The sequence below is a fragment of the Ruditapes philippinarum genome, unplaced genomic scaffold (genome assembly GCF_026571515.1).
Source record: "Ruditapes philippinarum isolate M1 unplaced genomic scaffold, ASM2657151v2 ctg623_1_1_1_1, whole genome shotgun sequence".
NCBI classification, from domain to species: Eukaryota; Metazoa; Mollusca; class Bivalvia; order Venerida; family Veneridae; genus Ruditapes; species Ruditapes philippinarum.
Genome location: NW_026856414.1, coordinates 215,016 through 236,044, shown reverse-complemented (window position 1 = coordinate 236,044; position 21,029 = coordinate 215,016). Strand labels below are relative to the sequence as shown.

Below are 21,029 nucleotides of genomic sequence, written 5' to 3'. Positions count from 1 at the left end.
TATTTATATGGATAAGTTTTTATTTCTATTTATATTTCATCTATACAACACATACAAATACACTTATCTGATCAACACATAAGTTTCTGATCATGATAAACAGAAGTTTAATTGCTCTTTCCCTAGATTGGCTAAAGAAAGTAGGAAACAAAAATTAAGTCTAACATTTACATAAAGCTAACATAATTGGTGAAGAAATGATAAATGATATGTGTATACATACATCCGCCATGTGTTTTCATGTGACTATCAAGAGTGGATTTCACAGTGAAAGTACGCCGGCAGATTCCGCAGGCAAATGGTTTCTCCCCAGTATGTATTCTAATGTGTCGAACAAGATCACTTGGCTTCTTAAAGCTTTTTGGACAGTGTGGACACTCATGGGTGTGCTTCTCAGAATGATGTAAATTTAACTCCTTCACCTGAAAATATCACATCTTTAATATGTCAGAAAAACAATAGCAAATCACCGAGATATTTTATACAAAACCATTAAGCGGAAGAAGTTACTATTTCATGACGCTGAGTGCAGGTTCAAACCTGGCAATGGAATAATTTCTTTTGGTGAGGCATAGTGTAAGAAATTTCAGTAACACTACACTGACCCATCAACTACAGTGTAACTTCCGAAAACCGAACACCCATGGGACTTGTCAAAAAGTTCGGATTTCAGAGGTTTCCGGAATTCAGAGGTTTATCATTTACGATAATGTGGACAAGACTAAGCCACTTAATATCACTAAATGTCAAGGAAGATGTGTCCATTTCTGTATTATCATATTTAATAGTCTTTTAATCAAGATAAAGATGTGCATGAAAAGAATACATTTTTATCTTACCTGCAAATTGAATTTCTATCAGTTTGTAGAAATGTTGTTAATTGCATAAACTTACATATCGTCCGATGCTAGTTAATTAATTATTACATAAAATGCAATAAAATCCCTAAAGACATTTGATGCATACATTGTCCAATTAATTGTCATTTAATCCGCTAATAAACACTCCAAATTAACTGACCGTTAATTACTTTGATTAACCGCATCACTTCAAACATACCATTTCACAGTTTGTGATTTTAACGCGTGTCAAATTACACGATCACCGCTAATCAGTAAACAATCGATAGGGAGATTAAATCTTCCTGCAGGGTAAAAATTCTCGTTTTACAATGTATTTCACACCTTTGGATATTTCCGGTTTTTGGAGGTAAAATTGCATTGATTTGACTCTAATTTTACGAAAATATCGTCCGGAATTCAGAATTTAGAAGTTCCGGAATTCAGAATTTATTATATTAATAGAAATTAGAAGGGAAAAAATCGGGACCGAAAAAAATGTTCGGTTTTTAGAAGTTTCCGGATTTCAGAAGTTCCGGAATTCGGAAGTTACACTGTACTAATTTAAAGTTCATGCAAGGATGGTGTTAATCAATGCAGTTGTATTACCAGTCCATCATAATCAGACTGGATCACTACTGGAACTATAGGAATCTGGTTGTTAACTTAACAAAAACTGACAACTATATACAACATGATGATGGTACTGTATAAATATATAACAAGAAATTACACACTTTCTGTTTGTTTGTTTGGGTTTTACGTCACATTGACACAGTATAGGTCATATCGCGACGTTCCAGCTTTACTGGTGGAGGAAGACCTCAGGTGCCCTTCCGTGCATTATTTCAGGCAATAACGAGCACCCGAGTAGAAACACCGACGTTCCGTAAGCTAGCTGGACAGCTTCCTCACATGAAAGAATCCAAAGTCCCTGCCGTGATTCGAACCCACAGCGGTGAGGGGCAAGTGGTTTGAAGTCAACGACCTTAACCACTCGGCCACACTTTCTGTACTACAACTGAAATCATTTATCACACAAAAAGATATTAAGATACATTGATCACATTATATATCCCCTCACACTTCTTATGCACCATCTCTATCAATTATTTCCTGCACAACTGCCAGGCCTATGATGTGACATTTTACAAACAACTATAAGTTTAAAACAGTTCCGTTACTATAAAACAAGACCTACCTCACTGATTCTATCTCTTTCAGAGGCAGATTCTACCAGTAATTTCTCAGACAAATTTAAATCCTGGCTGGGAGGTTTCACTACAGACTGTGGCATGTCCATAAACTGGGCTCTCCTTTTCTTTGGTGTAACAGCTGGTACAGTAACTTCATTATCCTGATCATTGTCACCATCATCATCATCATCATCATTATCTGTATCATTATTATATCATTTGTTATTATATCATTCATTATATCATTAATATCACTTTGTCCAATTTGTTATTTTCTCTGACTAGACAATAGTTTACAAAGCCCTGAAACACAAATTTCTACACTCTATCTTGCACAAATGTATGTAATGCTAAAGTTATACCCAAATAAAACAAAGTAAATGAACACATGTTTGTTGTAACTCCCATTTTCTGTTAAAAATGAGATCTCAGTTTAATGGTAGACTGCTTTTAAAGAATCTTCTGAAGTATATATGATACAGGTGAACTGTAATGGTATAAAACACTGACACCTACCTCCACCTGTATGCTCCTTCATATGTTTTTTACATATACTAGCTGTTCTAAATCCCTCCAGACAGAATGGACACTTGTAAGGTTTGATGGCCACATGGATATTCATATGTCGAGTTAGAGAACCATTCGTAGTAAACAAGGCATGACAAACACTGCATTTAAACTCCTTCACACCAGTGTGGGTACGTAAATGTTGACGTAGAACACCCATTGATACAAATGTCTTCTCACATTGTGTACATTTATATGGCTTTTCACCTATCAAAAAATAAAAATATTAAGGGTGAAAGCACATTAAAAGGTCTTACACCACAAATCTTATACTAAATAAATAGCTTTCCCACAGAGAATTTAAATAAAAACTCTGATGATGATAAACTGTTTGTAACTGAAATATGTCAAAATACCTTGCTTATTTTGTAAATTGTTAATATTTCAAATAATCACAATAAGCTTGGCTCATGCACTTTCCACTTTAATTGGCTGTAAAAATATTAAATGTATGATGCTTCAAAAATAGACCTCAAAACAAAAAACTGCAATAATGTTTCCTACTAATAAATCTTTATCAATATTAAGAACTTATTTTTTGGTTTTTGTAAAACATTAAAACCGACCTGTCACCAAATCAGCATATTTAATGTAATTATAAGGACGGATGACAAACCTGTATGAGTTCTGATATGTTGTTTTAGATGACTGGATTTCTTGAATGTTTTCTGGCAGAATTCACAGTTATATCTACTCCTACCATCTTCCTCTGACTGCTGGGACGGGACAGCTGCCTCACCCTCCGCCTCATCTCCCGTCTGATTATCTCTGTAATATATAATAATTCAACTTTTGCTTACAGACCACCTCTAAACAAAAGGTTGTCATACATAAATCGTTGATATATTAAATAAATCGGTTGATTAAAGAAAATATTTAAAATGTATCTAAAAATAACCATCATGGTTTTCAAACTTAAAGCAACAACCAGAGTCAAAACTACCTCACCTGCTGGAGCTAAAAAGTTCATAGACTCGAGTAATTCAAACCCATTTTGTTGTCTCTTATGATCACGCAGGGATAAAAGGGGGCTACAATTCTGTTGCCCCAACCATTAAAGGCAACCCTACGCCACAAGGGGAATATAAGGAAATAACTCTCTCCACATATAAATATAAAGTAAATAAATCAACAGTGTAAATTATTCATAACCACTTTTAAATTGTTTCGAACAGTTTACCTAGTTTCTAGGATATTCTCCATTGAAGTACTGGGCATCATAGCTGATGCAACAAACTGGTTCCCATTATTATGAGCTTGCTGATCCCCGGTCTGAACTGTACCAGTCTGATCTACTGAAGTAACTATCTGAATAACATTGTCTGGTTGTTGTTGTTGGTTGAAACTATTCAAGTCTACCTGATTTATATGCTGTTGCTGCTAATTTAAATAAAATACATCTTTAAAAATACATTTATATAAGTATTAAATTTGTTAAACATTCTTTTTACTTGAGAAAAGTTTTTAAGATCATGTTCCAACAATGTTGTTTTTTTGAACTGAAAAAAAAAAAGATTTATTTAATATGTAAACATGTACAAAGCGGGTCCATTTCTAATCAATCTTTGGAGAGAGGTCCTTGGAAAGTGGCAAATTATGTTCACAGCTGAAATGTTTAGATCATAAGACAACTTTGCATCTTTACCAGCCTTATCCAATACCCCATAGTGTATTATTTATTTACATGTAACATACAAATCTAGTGTGTTTTTTAGTTGATGAAAATTTCCGTCTAATGTCCCTACCAAGACAAAAACTGACCAAGATGTGACAGCACCAAGTTATTTAGCCTCGGACCCTCGGAATACCAATCGCGGCTCTGCCAACTGAGCTATCCTGCCGCTTACACATACCTGTATGCTATACTGACCAATAGCACCTGGACATTCAGCCTCCCTAAATAACAATCTACATGAACAATAAGGGAATCATACCTGTATGCCATACTGATTTTGTTGACTGATATTTGCCATGTGAGTGTTCATCTGCTCAAAGTTCTGCTGTCCTGATCCTAACAAACTCTGTGTAAATGTCTGTTGCTGGTTAAACATTGGCTGAAAAAATACATCAAATTTACCTTCTTACAAAAATATGTCACCTTCAATAACTTGAGTCAGAGAATCTTATAACCAAATAAATATAAGAAATGTCAGAAGTTGTGGTGTGGCCGAATGGTTAATCAAAAGGATGCTGGCCACACGAGTCAAACCTTGTCAGGGGCAAGCCTAATTTCCTCAAACAAGAAGCTTTATACTCCTTTCTTAGTACTGGCTGGTTCTTGGAACGAATTCCTTATGAGTGGGTCTAAAACCTTATAGCTTCCTACACAGTCGAACTAAAATAAATCTGAATAAACTAAATAAATGAAATAAATATTATGTAGAATTTCAGCAAAGCAAGCAATGGTATTTTTTTTAAAAAATAAGAACAATTTGTGCTCAAATATCTATATCTAAAGTCTTTAATTTCTAAAGATAGATAGATAATTTCAGTCAAAGCAAAACATTAACAACTATTGACATCACCATATCTTTGCCCTAGAGTACTGACAGCATTAAGTTTTGTATGGATTAGAATAACAAGAATTATGTTAATCAGATAAATTTAAACAATGATGTTTTAAACATTATACCTGTTGATTAAGGATATTCGAGTCAATTGTACTATTAGTCAGTCCTAGAGCATCATGTAGACCTGCCTGTGAGAGTATAGATTGTTGACCTAGATCTGTCTGTCCCATAGAGGAAGTTTGGTTAAGATCTTGTTGTACAAGTGTAAGATCACTATCAACTGGCTCTTCCTCCACGTATTGTTCCGTATCCTGAACAAGTTCTGCAGCGTGGCTCGCTGCCTGCGCCTGTATTATACAGTCATTGTTGTTTACATTTTTTTGGTTGGTTTTAATAGTGCTTTAACTTTTGGTCATATGGCATTTTTTCCAGCTTTACTGGTGGAGAAAAACTTTAGATGCCCACATCCCCCTCCCCTCCCATTAAATCAGGCATGAGGGGGTACTTGAGTAGAACCACCGAAGTTCTATGAGCTAGCTGGTTAGCTCACTCACATTACATATACAGAAGTCTAAGAATGATTTGCATTAATATCTTCAAATAATTTGAACATATTTTCATAACTTGGAATCTCACAAAACTACAATTTAGAAAATTTTCAGATCTTATACATTGTCAAAGAATTTGACATAGATGTTAGTTAAGACATCAACATAAAAAATATATACATACTTGCTCATTATTTTGTAATGGTGTTTGACTGGTCAAGGACTGTACTGCCAGTTCAGCCCTATAAAAAAAGAGGTTCAATGGAATACATGGTAACAAGACTAAGAATTTGTTTGTCTAAAACTAGCATCAAGTTAGATATGTTGAAAAAAAGATAACATTGGAATATTTAAAATTCTTATAATGCATGAAATATATATTAAAAGGGCACTTTAAAAGTTTGGTTTAATAATAAGAATAATAATAGATTATTTGCTTATTATGGTTATAGCCTAAAAAACCTTTTACATTATAAGAGCACTTTATTCATGCTTTAAATTTACTTCAAAATGGAAATTTATGTTGTTTTTGTGTTGTTGTTTTTTTCCTCAGGTAATTTGTTTCAATTTATATTTTGAATAAATAATTTCTCACCTGTGAGTTTTCATATGTTTTTTACAGTTCACACTTGTTTTGAATGTTCTTTGACAATATGGGCACATGAAAGGTCGAAGGTCACTATGTGTTGACATGTGACGTTTTAAACTGCCATTGGTTGAGAACAGGTTATCACACATTACACACTTATATTGTTTCAATCCAGTATGAATACGTATGTGGGCCTTCAGAACACCATTGGAGACAAATGTCCGAGAACACTGCAGACATTTGTATGGTTTTTCACCTACAAGAAATAGAATCACTTCATATTACCTTATTACAAATAATAAAGAATTAAAACGATTCCTAATGATATAAAATGTGAGAAAACAACATTATGTAGTCTTAATCCACTAGTACATGAGTTACATATTAGCAGGTATTTACTCAACAAGTGTTCATGAATTTAGTGTTCATGAATTTATCAACAACAATTTTGTTGTCCAAGGAGTTGCTGCTAATTTTTCACCACATAAATCATTTAAAAGACTGAAAAGCATTAGATATATTTTAGTCAACCAAACTTTTACAGATAAACAACTGTTATGCAAAAGACTCAATATTTGAAAATCTGAGGCCTAAACACTCTCCAAACTTGGCTAAGTGTCCTTAAATGTTTTCTAATTTTACCTGTGTGAGATCGTATATGTTGTTTCAGGTGACTGGACTTTTTAAAACCTCTCTGACAGAATGTACATTTATATGGTCTATCAACACTACCACTTTCCCCTCCCAGGTACTGGTTAAACACAGTATTTCTAGGTGGCTGCTGAATCAAACCTGAAAATTATAACCATCGTAATTGCAGTTTACATGCTACTATGTTTCGTTACAGGAAACTCATGAAATCTTTCTGGAAATTATGAATCTTAGACACCTTAAAAAATCTTTGCAGCAGTTTCCCATCACTGAATTTATGTTATGAACTGACTTTGCTAATGTACTTGTTATTTCAGTTGTTAATGTCAGGGTTTTCAGGTTCACAATAATACATTATTAAGCTGATAGAAGTTAAGACTGGTAATATCTTTATTCTTGTGACATTGCTCTGTTATTTAAGAAATAAAATATCCCAAACAGTGATTATATAGCTTAATAAAATCACTGTTTCGAGTTTGGATGCGAGGAATTTTTGATATAATGATATGTATAATGATGCGCATCCAAATTCATCAAGCTATAAAATCACTGATTTTGATATATTATTTTAATTTTTACATAATATCAACAAATAAATGCTGCCGCACCTCATTTCAAGCTTAATTGTCCTGATTTGTTTCAGCATGGCTAATTTTCTTATGGTTATGTCACATGTCAGGGCTCACGCTGTCAGTCGCCATAGTCGCCATTTGCGATTATTTTATAAGATTGGCGATTATTTTTGCATTTTGGCTACAAAATCTGGCGATTATTTTTTACTTCCAACAGCAATTATATAAGTTGTTAAAATCGATTAAGACTGCAGTAGACCAAATCAACACCAGCGGGGGTAGATTTAATCGGGTGTAAACTTTTATCGACCACGCATTGTTTACTATTGCCCGAGGTGATAAAAATCAGGGCTCACACTGGCTCAAATAAAATAATAGCCAATAATTTTAACTTAAAAAAATAATAGCCAAAAGTTCAGCTGACTATTCACGAATTAGCGATTAACAACATAAGCAGTTGATTAAATAAACATTACATTTATATCTTTCAGTTTTATAAGGATTCTCAAATAAACTGATACATTTGTGTATATTGATAACTACCTTTTTTTTAAATAGAACCACAACTTTAATTGTTATTATAGAACAGAATAAAAACGTAATAATTAGTATAATTACTGTATAACAATAATATTAAAGATTTATTATAACTTTACATAATGCTGTTATCAGACAACTTTTTTTGTTTGTTCTAATCAAATTTTGTCAGCTATAACCACTGTCAATTTCCACATTTCACACAGAACTGGAGTATATATATCTAGGTCATATTAGCCTATAGAAATAACACAAGTTTGCAAACTCATTCACAGAATGCAGCCTTTTTTCTGAATAATTAACTGAAAAATATCATCATCACCAATGTAATACAAATTTACTGCCATAGTAGTAAAGATTTTTAAACAGAACATAGCTTATTTCACCTTTAAATAAATATCAAAATTATCGGTGTCGCGAAAATATGTGACAATCGGATTTTTCCTGTTTTCTAAAGAAATATTCACAATTTTGGTTGTTGTGCAAATAGTTGTTTGGAATTTAATACTTTTTAAATATTTTACCATTGTTTTCCACTGGCGATTTAGTCAAGTAGCTTAAAACAAAAAAAATCAAAATTTGCAATTACTGGAATTCACGGTAAATTTTGGGTAAGTCAATATCCAGTTTATCAATTTTAAAACGATTTTTGTGGCTAATTGACGGATATTTGATGGCTATTATAAATGCTGGACAATATCTTTAAAGTACTTATACAATTATACATCTCGCATGTATTTTATCACCTCGGGCAATAGATCTATAGTTAGCAGCACGTGACCGGTAAAAAGTTGACACTCAATTAAATGCACCCCGCTGGTGTTAATTGGGTCTTCTGCATTCATTATCGATTTTTACACCTTTTATAAACACTGTTGGAAGTAAAAAATAATCGCCAGATTTTGTAGCCAAAATGAAAAAATAATCGCCAATCTTATAAAATAATCGCAAATGGCGACTATGGCGACCGACAGCGTGAGCCCTGAAAAATACATGCAGGTGTTAAAAACATGCAAGATTTAAAATTGTATAAGTACTTAAAAGATATTGTCCAGCATTGTAATAGCCATAAAAAATCGGTCAATAAGCTACAAAAATTGTCTTAAAATTGATAAACTGGATACTGACCAACCCAAATTTACCGTAAATTGCAGTAATGGCAAATTTTGATTTTTTTTTTCTTTTAAGCTGCTTGACTAAATCGCCAGTGGAAAACAATGATAAAATATTTAAAAAGCATTTACTTCCAAACAACTATTTGCACAACAACCAAAATTGTGAATATTTCTTCAGAAACAGAAAAAAATCCGATTGTCACATATTTTCGCGACACCGATAATTTTGATATTTATTTAAAGGTGAAAATAAGCTATCTTCTGTTTTAAATCTTTACTATTATGGCAGAAAATTTGTTTTACATTGGTGATGATGACATTTTTCAGTAAGTTATTCAGAAAAAGGCTGCATTCTGTGAATGAGATTGCAAGTGTTATTCCTGTTGGCTAATGTGACCTAGATCTACTCCAGTTCTGTGTGAAATGTAGGAATTGACAGTGGTTATAGCTGACAAAATTTGATTAGAACAAACAAAAGAAATTGTCTGATAACAGCATTATGTAAAGTTATAATGAATCTTTAATAATATTGTTATACAGTAATTATACTATATATCATACATGTGAACTTTTCACGATGATCAAGTGGGAGATTTTTCTTTAAAAAGAGGGAGATTTTAGAATTTGCAATTAACAAAGAAGAAAGTTTTGATATCAAAAAGAGGGAGATTTCTTTAATTTCTGAAAATACCCCTTATTTTAAGAAAAATCTTTGAAAATATGACTGCAGAAAGTGGGAGTCTCCCGCTTAAAGTGGGAGAGTTCACATGTATGCTATATATAACATTTTTATTCTGTCCTATAGTAACAATTAAAGTTGTATTACTATGTAAAAAAGGTAGTTATCAATATACACAAATGTATATATCAGTTTATTTCAGAACCCTTATAAAACTGAAAAAAAATTTATATGTAATGTTTATTTAATCAACTGCTTATGTTGTTAATCGCTAAATCGTGAATAGTCCGAGAAACTTTTGGCTATAATTTTTTTAAGTTAAAAATATTGGCTATTATTTTATTTGAGCCAGTGTGAGCCCTGCATGTCTAATGGTCATGTCACATGTCTAAATATAGAACATCATCATCGATTTTTTTGCACAATAATACACACTTGGTCCTTTTATGTTCAATAGAGAAAACTGCGGATCATGTAATAATATTGTATACAGTACATAAGTGGTTTAATATGATCTTTATTTTACCTGTACTATACAATTATGCATATCTTGATCATTGCACAAAGTTTAATTAATCTAGGAGTGGTGTATATTATGAGATATTTACCAGTATCTGTAATCAGTATAGGTTCTTGTAGTGGTATATCTTGTAAATCACCAAGCTTCTTTAGACCCGGATCAGACTTCAGTCTCATTGGACCTTTGTCTACTTTAAAATGAGCTGCTAGATGATTCTTTCTATGAGCAGCTGTACGGAACTTCTTATCACAGTACCCACACTCAAATGGCTTCGCTCCTGTAAATTATTGTCACTTTAATCTTTCATAATAATTTTCTTAAGTTTTCTTTAATCATTTATGACAAAGCTTAAACCAATAATAAATTAATATAAATGAACAGACCTGCTTCCATTACCATTATTGGCTTTGTTATTTTACTTGTTTATGTAAATACTGGTTAGAATAATTTCAGACTTTATATCATTTCAATGAAGGACTTATTTCAATTTCAAGAATGGCATTGCTCTAAGTAAATGTCAATTAACAGCAATTGAAATTCTGAGAAATTCTGTATAATTAACAAACACTAACAAAAGGCAATTAGATTGACAAAGCATACCTGTATGTAATCTAAGATGAACTTTAAGACTTCCATGTGTAGAGAAATTTTTATCACAGACGTTACATTTATACTGTTTTATTCCAGTATGTGTTCTAATATGAGAGTTGAGAGTACTCTTCACAGCGAAGGCTCTAAAACACTGGGTACATTTATATGGTTTCTCATGAGAATGAATTCTCGTATGACGTACAAGATCACTCGGTTTCTTAAATTCTTTCATACAGAATGCACATTGATGCCATGTAGTGGAGCCGAGCTAAAATAAAACAAAACACTCATATTTATATCTAGAAATAAACTTAACATGTAACATATATTGTTTTAAATTATTTAGTTATTATGTTATATGTATGAAAATAAATTAAATGCATAGTCTGTTTAATACTATTGGCCAATATAAAATAACATTTGTGCCTTCATTTTAACTGCCTCAATATAAAGCAATGGTGATTAGATTTATTGTAATTTCACCTATATCTTTCTTAACTTTTTAAAAAAAATCAAATAGCATAAATTCTTTTTTAAATTATGTGCTATGCATAAAAATAATTTATAGACAACCATAAATTTAACAACATTATGTTTGAAATTAAAATCCAACTTACTTTTCTAACGTAATGTTTCTTGATAGCACCAGTGGCAGTATCTCTAACATTCATGACAGACATAGTTCCCCCTGTTTTTGGGGCATTATTGTTTGCAGACCCTGGAAGACCACTGTTCTGTAGAGCTTGCTGTAGAATATCATCTTGACCTTGTACATTCTAAAATTGCAAAAAGAAAATTTATAATAAGGAAAACTGTGACTGTAACTTAAATATATAATACCAATAAGCATGAAAATTTTGTTAAGGCTGCTGTGGTGTAATGGATAGTATACTGGACCAGTAATCCAGAGACCCCTGGTTCGAATCCTGCTGCAGCATGCTGATTCTTTTGTGTGATTTTTCATATATATCTATGTCTTTGGCAATCACTTTTAATAAGTTATTCTGATACATATGGATAAAATTTCTGTCAGACAAAAAATGATGTACTTTTTTTTATTAATTAAACAAAAACATGACAGCATAGTCTACCTAAATTTATGAAAGAGAATAAGCATTACTTTTTAGAAAAAAATGCAATGCTAATTAATTGTAATAATGCTGATCGCACATTTTTGATTTAAGGTTTTAGAATAACTGTTCCAAAAATTTTAATATACTCATCAATTCAATAAAGTTTCAATAAAAAGATATATGAAGAAAGTTCATTCTTCACAAATTCTTCAATTTTCAGGTTATAAAAAATAAACATACTTTCATTTGTGTACAATAAGGGATGATCCAAAATTTTTGTCATTGTCTCAATTACATAAAAACTTGATGACGGTTGTTTTATTTTTACTACATATAAATAAACAATGAAATTTTGTATACTGACTTGCACTGTTGCAATGTTCCTACAAAACAAGTTATAAATGCAGTGACAAAACTTTTAGACCATCCCTTGTATACTAAATTTGCACAGTATTTAACAGTGTTAACAAAAGCCATACTGGTATACAATTAAAATAGAACTCCTACCTGTTGTGTCTGGGGTTGAGCAGACCCAGCCCCTGATAGCTCTAACAATTGTTGTATAACATCACCGGCTGTGTCCTTCCCCTGGTCCATATCATCATCCTTAACTTCATTTCCATGAATATCATCAAAGTCTGGCCGCTGTTAGAGAATACATGAACTTATATAGATTAACTCATCATTATTTCAAAATATTTTTGTTAGGTTAAAGTCACATCAACACTGGTAAGATTAAATCGAAACTTTCAAGCTTTCTTTGTGGAGGAAGACCTCAGGTGCTACTCTGTACATTATTTAAGGTACAAGAACTGAAGCAGTCATTTCAGTAGAACCACATACATTTTATAAGCTAGCTGGATAGCTTCCTCACATGGAAGAATCCAAAGTCCTAGGCAGGATTAAAACTTGAACCAGTGAGGGACCAATTGCTTGCAGTGTCTCTGGAACTGTGTCAGCATAACTTAATCCTCAACTCAAAAAGTTCATTACTGAAATATATTACTTTGAAATCTCAGCCAGTCAATATTTTTAATTAAATCCTTGTTGAACAAAATGCAAGATTTTATTTTTCTGTGCTAAAGTTTAACAACAGATTGCAGTCAAGCATTGAACCATATTTTACAACATTGTATTAAAGTCTTCACCATTTTTTTCTAATTTCAACTTGTAGCTAATATTCTTTTTCTTCATTTGTATATCAGTACTTTAAGCTTATATTTTTATCACACTTGAATACATTGTCTGGCCCTGAATTTGGAACTCTTAATAAGTAAGGTAAGGTATTAAAGTGTCACAGTTAGGTATAAAAGATCCGAGACACAAATAGTATAGAGACTTGACATACAGCATGAAATTGCAGGTTGGTCGGTCTCTATACTGGTGACTTAGTCACTAGCATTCAAATGAATTTGTCAGGACTGATAATAGATTTACCTCGGTATGAAATCTACTGATATGGGCATTTAGACTACCAAGCTTTTTGAAGACACAAGAGCACTCATCACATTTGTGGACCTCCCCCTCTGTCGAGCTGTCTGTAACTGAATGAACTCTCTGAAATAAATAAATACTCTCAATTTATATGTATTTATCAACATAAGTTGCATTCATCTTTAATGCAAATATCATTTTTCCAACCATGTATACAGAAATTGTTATGTCTTAAGGTGACAACAGACACTTTTCGTGGTACTCACATAAATGTCATTTAAACCAACTTATTTTAGTAATAATTGTTATTTATTTAATCTTTGTGCATTAAATGTCGTTGATCATCATAAAAAATAACATATTTGAAAAAAATGCCTTTGTAAATGATTGATTTTTAATAAAAATCCAAAAATTTTAAATCGTCATATCAAAGTCATTCTTTATTTTTTTGTCATCAAACTTTTGGAAAATAAACATACTTATAATATCTGGGGAACCGTGTCTCAAATTTTTTCTATCTTTTCTCAAAAAATTATTACGTAACGTCAAACATTTTATGCGACTTTTTTCCCCATACATATTACGTAATTAAAGATAATTAAGCCGCTGATTGAGCAAACAAAAATCCCTGACACGGTTCCCTCCGTAAATGAATTCCCTTTCATGTGCTTTAAACCACATGTTAATTGCTTGATTATTAAAAAAGTTATGCCGATTCAAAGTTAGTCCGACCCGCATCAAACGAAGTGTCATAAATCGGCTGTTCTCTCTCGGACCCCTACGTTTCACGCTTAATAATTGCATAATACACAAATATCGCACCAGAGAGGGTCACAAGTTGCGGTAACATACTCTAACAACATTTTATTACCCAGTGACACTTGACCAATTAAAAAGTTGCTGATAAATATCAGTTTATAACAGAAATTTCTTCAAATCTTAACGTGCGTCTGGTATCGGTCGCACATGTCACGTGACTTTCGGTAAAATTTGAGGCACTCGGTGGGGGGAAATGGAACGTATTTGCGCAACGCTAGCGGGGTATATAATTGTTTCACTTTTGAATATCATCAGCATTATTATTATATTATACCAGTGTCACTCTGTGTATTCGTTTATGAAATTCCGTTAAAATATAAATTAAAATAACAAAAAAATGAGCTTCTGACGGTCTTTTAAAGTCCATGGTAGATGTACAAATAAGAACGGGATATTATATATTTTTTCCTCCAAATTGATATAAATGCTTAACATATTTTAATAGAAATAAAAGGTATCACTCGATCATTAAGATCTGACCTTTTTTACTTCTATTATCATGAATATCATCTATGCATCTAAGCACGGCATAGAGATCCAGTTTCTACTGGGATATACAATAAATTCTATACTTTGTCCCAGGTTTATTAGTACTGTGTTCGATTTACTGGCGAACAATTTATTCAAACCATTCACTGATAATATATTTTATTATCTTTTTTATTGATTCATAGAGAAATAATCATCCTTAGACAACCTAAAATGGTTTAGAAATTTGTCAGGGACACCTTACCACAAGTCATATAAAGACGCTCACATAAAAAATGTTGTCTGTTTTTGTTGTTGTTTTACTTGACATTGTTAGAAAACGAGGTTGAATGTAAAGCAGGCCCTTGAATCCGTACAAAGTCTATAAACTCAATGTAATATCTATCAGATTAACGGAAAAGACAAATTATTTTCACACATTATGGATATTTTAGCAACTACAATTTTAACCAACCCCGTGGTCGTGCGATTAACCGCTATACTTAATTATTTATGTTTCATACATTATGTTACGTATATTGGCCGACAATTTTTTATTTTATAAAAAGGCTTAATAAATGGTAGAGGATATTCGGTATTTGTATGATACATGAATTACGAGTAGTATGGACCAGTATGGACCGGTAATTCACGCATATATGGAACTACCAATTTCCCTCATTGATGCCTCAACAGGGGGCGGAGCGTTATCGATAATTGACAGGTTACGCGAATAGCAGATAAAAATGGTACAGGTACCGTTTTAAATCGTTTAAAAACACATTTTTTGGACTAACTGCTTCCAAAATTAAATCACGAATGTGTTCAGAAAAGATGGATAAATCTACTAGGCAAAAAATCTCATTTTAGGTATTTTCAGTGATAATTGACTCCATTGTCACCTTAAATACAAGGACATTTTTTGTGTTGTCATATTTTATCATATATTCATCTTTTTTTAATTGAAAATTTATGTAAATGAGCAAAAAAGAGAGGAACCCCAAAATGAAAAACATCAAAAGACTTTTTCCATTCATAAACCTTAGGTGTAAATGAATGATCAATTTAGCTTTGTTGGAAGGTCTGATATAATCCCCCCCACCACCCATCATTTTACAACAAATTTATCTTTAACACTTCAGTATCTGCTCAATAATTTTTAATCAAAATAAATAATATATATGAAAAGTGTTAATTTTACAAGACCCTAAGATGTCTTTTGCCAATATGTGCTAAGCATTTTTACATTAACTGTGTAATAAGAAGAGTTGAAAAAAAAGTTTAAAACCCATTTCTCACTTAAATAAAAGACAAAACAGTATATGTACCTGAACATGAGCCCTTAAATTGCCTTTCTGAGAGAATCCAGCTTTACAAAATTGGCATTTATGAGGCTTCTTATTGGTATGACGACCAAGTACATGCATCTGTAGTGCTCCCTTCTGATTAAATGACTTGGGACAAATTTGACATTTATATGGCTTGTCACCTAAAATTTGCAAAAAAATATGATGAAACATTAATTCACAAAATAAATTCATAACATTGACAACAAAAATGCCAATTTGCAAATACTATTCCACCAGAATTAGCAAAACAGTAAACAACACTTATAATGATATTCACTGGACCACAAAATTTTATTATTATATCCTGATATTGTTATATCTGAGAGGCAGCAAATTTGAAAACAATAGTCATATCAGGACTGCGGCAAATATCAATATTAGTAACATCGTTATAAATAAAGTTTACTGTAAAGTGCTGTCTATTGTTCTTGTCTAGTTTGTTTGATATCTGAGAATAACATGAAACTGTCCATGCAACTTCTTTCCACTGATAATGATAGTAATAAAATCACAATATTTATGGAAATCGATTTACAAAAATTCATTTTGTAAACCAGAATTTTTTTTATTAAAGTAAACTAAATTTCATCTATCAGCTTACATTATATATTGCTAGTTTTGAACTTGATTTAAGAAAGGAAGAAAGTATACAAACCTGTATGTATTCTGACATGACGTTCAAGCTGACTGGGTTTCTGGAATGACTTGGAACAATGTGGACATTTCTGATTAAATCCTGATCGATCTATCTCCTTCTTATAGGTGCGATGTGACATTGACATTCTGTTTTTAATAGAATATCAAATTATTGAATAATTTTGTTTCTTTAGCTAAGGCATTTACTTGTTTAACTGATTTGGTTAAAAACTGCTCCATCTTAGAATAAAAATCTCATATTTATACAAATATACAAAGAAATTTGAAAAATATGTATGGTTCATTAAATCTCACCTATAACATCTACAGTAACCTTTAAATAAATTCTTGCATTTTTTGTTAAGTCATATATTTTATCACAAACCCGTGCCATTTTTGTGACTCCATGCATATATTTCGACGTGATGTCATTTGTGTTATTCAAACATGGTGTGATGATGTGCTAAGATTTATACTATAGGCATATCAATGAAAATAGACAGTGTTTATTCTTGGAATGTGATTAAAAGAATATTAAATTCATGCAAGTTCATAACTGAATTTATTGAACTCATGAATAAAATAATATCCTGCTTGCCAAATGCTTGCATAACATTATTTTATTCCACTCATTCAATAAATTCAGTAATGCACTTACACTCATTTAATATCTTCTATTAACATCATAAAGAGTGCCAAAATAAGTCACAATATTAAGTAAACAAGATATGTTTGTAAAACATGTATGCCCCCTATCAGCAGCCAATAAGTCATGTGATAAGGTTATTATGCATGACATCTGACCCAGTGATCAAACAATTAATAAGGGCTATCAAGTATCTACTGGTCATGACCTTAACCTTTGACCCCTTGACCCAAAACTCAATAGGGGTCATCTGCTGGTCATGACCAATCATCATACAAAGTTTGAAGTTCCTAGGCTTAAGCGTTTTTAGTTAATTGATCAGAAACCATTTTTACCTACAAGGTCAATGTGACCTTGACCTTTGACCCCTTGACCCCAAAATCAATAGGTCATCTGCTGGTCATGACCAATCACCATACCAAGTTTGAAGTTCCTAGGCTGAAGCGTTCTTTAGTTATTGATCAGAAACCGTTTTTACTTACAATGTCAATATGACCTTGACCTTTGACCCCTTGATCCCAAAACTCAATAAGGGTAATCTGCTGGTCATGACCAATCACCATACCAAGTTTGAAGTTCCTAGGCCTAAGCGTTCTTAAGTTATTGATCAGAAACCGTTTTTACTTACAAGGTCAATGTGACCTTGACCTTTGACCCCTTGACCCAAAACTCAATAGGGGTCATCTGCTGGTCACGACCAATCATCATACAAATTTTGAAGTTCCTAGGCCTAAGCGTTTTTAGTTAATTGATCGGAAACCGTTTTTGCTTACAAGGTCAATGTGACCTTGACCTTAGACCCCTTGACCCCAAAATCAATAGGGGTCATCTACTGGTCATGACCAATCACCATACCAAGTTTGAAGTTCCTAGGCCTAAGGGTTCTTTAGTTATCACTCGGAAACCATTTGGTCTACGGACCGACGGACCGACAAGTGCAAAGCAATATACCCCCTTTTCTTCGAAATGGGGGCATAATAAGTAACAATATTAAGTAGATTGCAGAAATTTCAAATAACTATCTCTGCATCAACAAATAAAGACAATTGCATTGATAAAGCATCATACTAAAACATGGTTGAAGACTGTCTGAGTTCTGTATAAAACAAGTGATCTTTACCTGATTTTGAAATGTTGTTTGGTATGATCCTTCAGGTCTTTCTGTGTCATGAACGAGGCATTACATTGCCTGCACGAGTATACACGTGTACCATCACGATCTTCTTGGTGATCTAACATATGCTTGTCAAGTTGACCCTGATAATGTATCACCATCAAATATTATCTAATCTAACTTTTAATACTTTTATCTGTACATTATATATTATAAAGCTTGATTTTCAAGCTTTATAAAAAAGAAAAGATCACAGGCACTGAAGAAAAACAATATTAATTCATATTTCTAACCATTTAGGGTGTTTTTCTTTCTAAATAAGAGAAGAATGTGTAAATTTATAATGAAATCATCATAAAAATACATATAACATTAAATCACTGCGAGATACTTTAGAATTGACTGCGAGAGTAATAAATAAAATAAGAAATAAATATAATACCATCAAAATTTCAATAACAGAACAATTATACAGTCTAACTTGCCCATGCGACCACGTGTATTAAGCGACTTTTGTCTTAAACGACCACTTTAAATTCCCCCCGATCATTTTCTCTCTATATCTTAAATGTAATAAGCGACTTTTGCTTAAAGCGACCAGCGACCGCTAATTATTCAGCTAATTGAGATCAATCTTTTCATTAAAGGACCACTTTTACCTGTCAAGTAATTGTGTTTTAAGAGAACGCCGCCTCGTAAAGTCACAAGTGTCAACAATCAAAACACAACAAATAAACGTGTGAAAAACTCTATTTCCCAAACCGTTTTAGCGTATGCAAATGAAGTTAAGTATACCCGTGACGTGTATTATCCAATAATATCGGATAAACAATGCAACGCTCCGCCCCTACTGAGATGGTGTATACGCTTCGCTTGTTGACATTTAGACTGCATTGAATTGACCTTGAACTTGATCAGCAATTAAATTAATCGTAACAATTAGATGTAGTTTGTTTATTTCAAATGAAAAAATGCACAACAGAAAACATCTTCACTAATAGGGTTTTCGTGTTGGAGACAAGGAAAAACAACGGAGAAGTTAAAAAACTCTGGAAAAAATGTCAAACATGTACGTAATTTGTCAATAAATATCAGAAAGTTATTTTTTACATTTGCATCCATTTAGATTATCGTAGCGTACTAATTATTCAACATTTATATAAAAATGAAGTTGAAAAACATTCCCACTTCATAAGAAAGATGTCATTTATAAATTTTGACTTTTATATCATGCTGACTGTCTTAAGAGACCGTTTCATTAAGCGACCGTTTTGGGTGTTTCCCTTGCGCGGTCGCTTAATACACGTTTGACTGTATTAACTTATCAGAACAGACCTGTAGTGAGAATTCATCTCCACATTCTGGACACATCAGATTCTCCTCTTTCTCGTGCATCATAATGTGAGCCTTCAGACTGGCGACACGTGAAAACTTTTTCCCACATTCCGGACAAACGGGTTTATCTCCCGGCTCAACATGCGTGGCCAGATGAAGCTTCAGATTGTCAGCGATATTAAACGAGGCCGGGCAGTTGAAACAGCGGAATGGCTTATCATCCTCATGAGATTTCATATGACGTTGATACTGGTTCCACTTCTCTAGTTTCTTCTCACAAATGTCACAGGTAAATGGACCCTTTTAATATCAATGTGATACTATTTAGACATCATTTATATTAGAAAAATGTACATAAATATTCCACATGTGAGGCAGCATGACCGAGTTGTTGACATGTCAGACCAGAAATCTAAAGGCTAATGGCAGCAAATGTTCAAACCCAGTTAGGGGAAAGCCATTGTTTCTTGGAACAAATAAACGAATTAAACAGTACTGTATGTTTCATGGAATGAACTTGAGAGCATTGTTTCTGTATAAACTAACACAGTACCAGTCTACCATAATCATTTATCATGTTAAAATGTAAATATTCAAAATTCTGCTTTTTAGAGAGGTCTACAAAAGAAATAGACTCCTTCAGAAATAAAAATAGTTACATAACTATAAGTCAAAAGTGTTTCTTACAATTAAATGTCACAGATGGACAGTTTATAACTGTGTTTATAGTAAAAGAATATGACAAACAAATTCTCAATTTACTAGTATTAGCTATGCAGTATGCCTTTAACATTACCTTTCCAATAGGTGGTTTAGTGATTTCCTCTTCAGCATGAGACTGTATATCTAGATGTTCTTGTGCATCTTGTTTGACAACATGTTCTGGTGCCGCAGTATCCATCAGAATTTGTTGTTGTTGCTGTATTTCACCTTCAATGACCGAGGACTGTTGTGTGGAGACTTGCTCAAGGACATAATGCTGTATATTCTGTGGGTCTATATTCTCTTGTTGTTCTACAAGTGCCACATGTCCTCCAGCAAACTGCACAATCTGTCAATATAGTTCATCTACCTGAGTCTATTAAACATCAATAATGCACCTATATCTGTGCAGCAAGAATATAATTTTAGCAAAAAAAAACAAGAGCTGACAGTCAGATAGCTTGCTTGACTATTTTCAATGCTTGATAGTAGATCAAGAGCCTAGATAATGTAGAATTTTCTAAAATCCAAAAAGGGCC

The 21,029-nt window shown here is 32.6% G+C and overlaps 1 protein-coding gene across 4 annotated transcripts in view; it reads right to left on the bottom strand.

The window, feature by feature from the left end:
- Window positions 1–21,029, bottom strand: part of LOC132746435 (zinc finger protein 236-like) — a 41,716-nt gene that overhangs the window by 11,316 nt on the left and 9,371 nt on the right. For 3 of the 4 annotated variants that reach the window (XM_060735572.1, XM_060735574.1, XM_060735575.1), the window contains exons 4-23: window positions 20,585–20,839; window positions 19,789–20,088; window positions 18,460–18,596; window positions 16,713–16,840; window positions 16,037–16,197; window positions 13,425–13,544; window positions 12,495–12,632; window positions 11,532–11,690; window positions 10,924–11,182; window positions 10,412–10,600; window positions 6,892–7,041; window positions 6,256–6,505; window positions 5,845–5,902; window positions 5,235–5,459; window positions 4,537–4,656; window positions 3,783–3,982; window positions 3,219–3,370; window positions 2,552–2,809; window positions 2,041–2,234; window positions 224–422 (exon numbers count right to left, since the gene is read on the bottom strand). In XM_060735572.1, the coding sequence (XP_060591555.1) occupies window positions 224–422; window positions 2,041–2,234; window positions 2,552–2,809; window positions 3,219–3,370; window positions 3,783–3,982; window positions 4,537–4,656; window positions 5,235–5,459; window positions 5,845–5,902; window positions 6,256–6,505; window positions 6,892–7,041; window positions 10,412–10,600; window positions 10,924–11,182; window positions 11,532–11,690; window positions 12,495–12,632; window positions 13,425–13,544; window positions 16,037–16,197; window positions 16,713–16,840; window positions 18,460–18,596; window positions 19,789–20,088; window positions 20,585–20,839 (3,652 nt within the window). The remainder of the gene's footprint in view (window positions 1–223; window positions 423–2,040; window positions 2,235–2,551; window positions 2,810–3,218; window positions 3,371–3,782; window positions 3,983–4,536; window positions 4,657–5,234; window positions 5,460–5,844; window positions 5,903–6,255; window positions 6,506–6,891; window positions 7,042–10,411; window positions 10,601–10,923; window positions 11,183–11,531; window positions 11,691–12,494; window positions 12,633–13,424; window positions 13,545–16,036; window positions 16,198–16,712; window positions 16,841–18,459; window positions 18,597–19,788; window positions 20,089–20,584; window positions 20,840–21,029) is intronic. The other variant, XM_060735573.1, reaches the window with a different exon arrangement.